This window comes from Bactrocera latifrons, unplaced genomic scaffold, assembly GCF_001853355.1.
Source record: "Bactrocera latifrons isolate USDA-ARS-PBARC rearing strain unplaced genomic scaffold, ASM185335v1 scaffold_603, whole genome shotgun sequence".
Lineage (NCBI taxonomy): Eukaryota > Metazoa > Arthropoda > Insecta > Diptera > Tephritidae > Bactrocera > Bactrocera latifrons.
In genome coordinates this window covers 13,633-18,117 of record NW_017537272.1, presented here as the reverse complement: position 1 = coordinate 18,117, position 4,485 = coordinate 13,633, and the positions used below count along the sequence as shown (strand labels likewise).

Genomic DNA, 4,485 nt, shown 5'->3' with positions numbered 1-4,485 from the left:
TTAATAGTGCAGCTGCTTAATATAAATTAAGTGTATTTAAGTATATGGGTAGAGTGAAACTATATTTCAAAAACATATAATATGTATATTATAATTTTTTAAAATTCAAAAAAGGTTGAACTTTGACACGTCAGCAAAAATTACCATTATTCAATAATCAAATAGTCATAGTTTAATTTTAAAGTTATAATGTTACAGTGAGTTGCAATCAAATTACTTTCTTCGTAGTACCCGTGACAGACATGTAGTAACAATACCATACAAGGTACGCTCGAAAGTAGTGTGTTAGAATCTGCTATTTCTATCGATTGTCCAGTGAGAGTTTCATGACATTACATCGATTGGAAGTCAAGTTATAAGTGTCAGTAGTGTCAGTACGTTTGTGTTATCAGTCAATGAGCTTCCAACAAAGGGTAAGTTTAAGTTTTGTTTTAATATTGGTAAAACTTTTACCGAAACATTTCAATTGATGAAACAAGTTCATGGCGATGATTGCCTGCTCTGTAGCAGATTGCACCAGTGGTTTCAACGTTTTCAAAGTGGTCGTGAGGACATGAATGTTGATCAACATGTGGGCCAATCAAAATGCTAGATCACTGGAAATTCCATGATAACTGTACGTGAATTCATCAAAAATCAGCCGAAATCATAATTGAAACCCATTCAAATGGAATTGAACATCTCCAAAACATCAATTTATCGTATTTTGACCGAATATTTGTGCTTACGAGAGGTGTGCGCACGGTTTGTTCCGCACAATTTGACTGACAACCAAAAATTGCTCAGAGTCCAACATTCGAAGGACGATTATTTGACCTAGAGTCACATTTTAACCATTAACCACTTTCCGTATTCACCTGATATGGCACCGTGCGACTTCTGTCTTTTCAGAAAGGCAGACGTAGAGGCTCGCACCGGCATATTGGCGGTCAACCAGCCAACGAGCTAAAACACTTGTTCGACATGCTTTTGGACCGTGCAAAAAGCTGTTTTGAAGCAAAAGGAGAATATTTTGAATAAAATAAATTCATTTTGCCGAAAAAACCATTTGTTCTGTTTTTTTTAAGACCTGTTTACTTTGGAACGCTCCTTGTATATGGTACAAATACCTTCTGTGTGTCACCAAATACTAGGAAAATACCATATGAGCAATGTAGTATTTTGCTGGTAACATACTATGATGTTTCATTGTGGCCAAATCGCTTCTTTGAGATGAAAATAGATTAACTTTACAGTATTTGAAATAATTGTACTTATTTCGTTCACAACACACAACTATATATATATTTTTTTTTAATTTTTTGGAGATCTTTAATGGCTATGAAACAAAGCTAATATTGGAATTTATTACATTGCCATGTGTGTCATTAACGTAGTAAACAGAATACTATTATACCATGAATTCCTTATGGTATTGTTACTACTTGTCTGTCACGGTTATAACAGAATTCCGTTACTTGCTTATAGAGTTGTTAGATTATTTGCAATATAAACCAATTTTTTTAGTTTCTTAAAAAAAAAAGTCCTACATTTATTATTACCGCTATGTAATTTTTATTTCGTATTAATCACTTTATTTTTTAGCTCTTTGGCAATGATGTATGCCCCACAATCAGTTGAAGCGAAATATCAAGTTAAAGCTGGAATGTTTGCCGCTGCAATGCTAATTACAGGAATATTCGGTGGAATTCTATTTTCGTTTTTAAATCCTTATTTTATTGTTTAAGAAAAAAATGATATATGTATCTTTTTAAAGAGATTTTCATTTAATTATATTTTACATTGATATGCTATTATCATTTCAACATATGTAAAATGAAAAATTATTAATATCAAATAAAATTGTTTCATAAAATTTCATCAAAATTAAACCGTGTTTTTGACTTTCAAAACCATTGCTAATATTCAGCGGTTTACGAAGATATCCTTTGCTGTATTTAAAATACAATTGAGAAAATAAATCGTTCAGTCTTCAACATTAAAGAAAACATGGAAATTTAGGTTTAAAAAGAAATAACTTTGGTATTCAATTTGATTTAAAATGTTGTTAAATAAAATCTACAGCTATAATAATATTATCAGAAGAAACTCGGATTCTTGACAACAAGGACAATTTAGAATTTAAAGTATTGCTCAAAATGTTTCTTAAATCGTAAAATGAAATGTAAAGAAATGGAAATGACGGTGGGTATACCCGCACTATTTTTGCAATACCATACAAAATGTTAGAAATTTACAAAAGTTTTAGGGGGAATTTTAGTCTAGAGGTCCAAAACTTGTTTGTAATTGATAATAAAATGCATTTAATACTTTTTGTATACATTCATTTTTTATCATTTGTTTATTTATATTCGAAGAGTACAGAAAATCAATTTAATTTTGTTATTTTCATTGAGTTATGTGTCCGTGAAGTAAAAGGGAAAAGGACAGTATCCTTGTTCCTTGTATCCATCTGGAAAATAATACAATGATGAATTCTTGATTAGTGAAAAAACTCAAAAAAAAAAAAAACAAAAAAAAAAAATTAAATTTTTGACAAAATTTTTAATATTGCCGAATTTTTTAAAAATATTACAATTTTCAATAAATTTTGGTTTGCTTCATGTGACAAGACACTAACATGGTTGTAACTTTATAAATAATATTAATTTTGAAAAATCCTTTGAGGAAGATATTTTTGAATATCTAAAATATGGAATTATGAAAAAAATACATCGAAAATTTCCACAATTTCCACACAGCGCGTCAGTCGTTTCTTCTTTTCGCTACGTGACGCCCATTTGATATTCCAAGCGTAGCCAGGTCCTTATCCACCTGGTCCTTCCAACGGAGTGGAGGTCTTCCTCTGCTTCCCCCGGCGAGTACAGCGTCGAATACTTTCAGAGCGGGAGTGTTTTCATCCATTTGGACAACATGACCTAGCCAACCTAGCCGCTGTTTTTTAATTCGCTAAACTATGTCAATGTTGTCATATATCTCAATATCATCGGCATACACCAGCAACTGTACACTCTTATAGAAGATGGTACCTTCTGTATTTAGTTCTGCAGCTCGAACTATTTTCTCCAGAAGCAGGTTGAAGAAGTCGCACGATAGGGAATCACCTTGTCTGAAACCTCGTTTGGTATCGAACGGCTCAGAGAGGTCCCACAGTTCCCTTATACCGAGTTTTTGAAGAGTGCTCTCAGAGAGCAGGAGTGCAAGCCGAGTCGAAAATCGTTCGGCTGTCTGTTGTGATTGCASCTTCTCGACGTCGAGCCTTCCTTGCGTTTGCGATTTGGCGATCACTTTTTGATGCACAGAGGCGGGTGCGAATCTTGGCTGCAACAAGATAGTGGTTCAAGTCGATGTTAGGACCTGGGAGCGCACGCAAATCTAAAACACTGGAGACGTATCTTCCGTCTATTACGACATGATCGATCTGGTTGGTAGTTTTTCGATCCGGAGACAACCAGGTAGCTTGATGTATTTTCTTATGGTGGTATCTAGTGCTACAGATAATCATACTTCGGGCCCCAGCGAAGTCGATCAGCCTCAACCCATTTGGGTATCTTTCGTCGTGGAGGCTGAATTTACCGACCGTAGTGCCACTACGAGAGTGCCGGGGGCAGCTCTCAAAAGTGCGCTCCATGCACTCATCTGTCGGTACGTGTGGCTAGATATTCATTCACGGGGGTGAATGGCAGAATTCGGCGACGGAGTCTCTCTTCCACCATGAATCCGAAACCAAATTTGCGCTTCTTTATATGATCACTGTAGTAAATGCCATAGGGATATACTCGTCTCAGTCCTTGTAACGTCCATCGCATTTCTTAGACGGCGGTGATGTCAGCCTTTATTTTCGCGAGGACAATTAAGGGACCGGACATTCCAGGTGCATGCCTTTAATTCGTAGTCCTAATTTCGTTTGTCATGGTCGTAATCAAAAGGGGCGTCTCTCATCCGAGGCTGATTGTTCCTTTTCATTGTGAGTGTTTTTTACGTGGCGGGTCCCAAACTATACACACAATCCTATGTCAAACACCGGAAGTCGTGAGCTGCTTGAGTCATTTCTGGCCACTCCCAAGTGAATGGCGATCAGAGAACTTTCCTCATTTGCGTGAACTTCTACACATGAATCCATCTTCCCTCAAGCCATTAGACCAACATAAGGGCGAGGATTTGCAGATTTTGGCATTCTTTAAGCCAATCATCTTCTCCAAAAAGACTCATTTTCATCTGAGTAGTGTCTGTCGATTTGGGTGCGAAGAAAATCCACTTATTCATATAAATTGACAGTTTTGTATATTTTGAGAAATACCACATAGATTTTGAAAAGCATTTTAAAATTATGAACAGAATCTTAATATTATTTTCTCATCGTGGTACACTTCCTTTTTATAGCATGTTGCTACAGATTATAATAGTTTTGTTCACCTAACGGTTGGTTACATCGGGTGATCCAAGTAGAGTCCCTTTTTTCAACAGCATTTTTTTGATAGATCA

The 4,485-nt window shown here is 35.6% G+C and overlaps 1 protein-coding gene across 3 annotated transcripts in view; it reads left to right on the top strand.

Annotated features, from left to right (window-relative positions):
* Window positions 1-1,871, top strand: part of LOC108975070 (equilibrative nucleoside transporter 1-like) — a 97,966-nt gene extending 96,095 nt beyond the window's left edge. For all 3 annotated transcript variants that reach the window (XM_018943338.1, XM_018943340.1, XM_018943339.1), the window contains exon 9: window positions 1,585-1,871. In XM_018943338.1, coding sequence (XP_018798883.1) covers window positions 1,585-1,726 — 142 coding nt within the window. In that variant the 3' untranslated portion in view covers window positions 1,727-1,871. The remainder of the gene's footprint in view (window positions 1-1,584) is intronic.
* The last annotated feature ends 2,614 nt before the right edge of the window (window positions 1,872-4,485 follow it).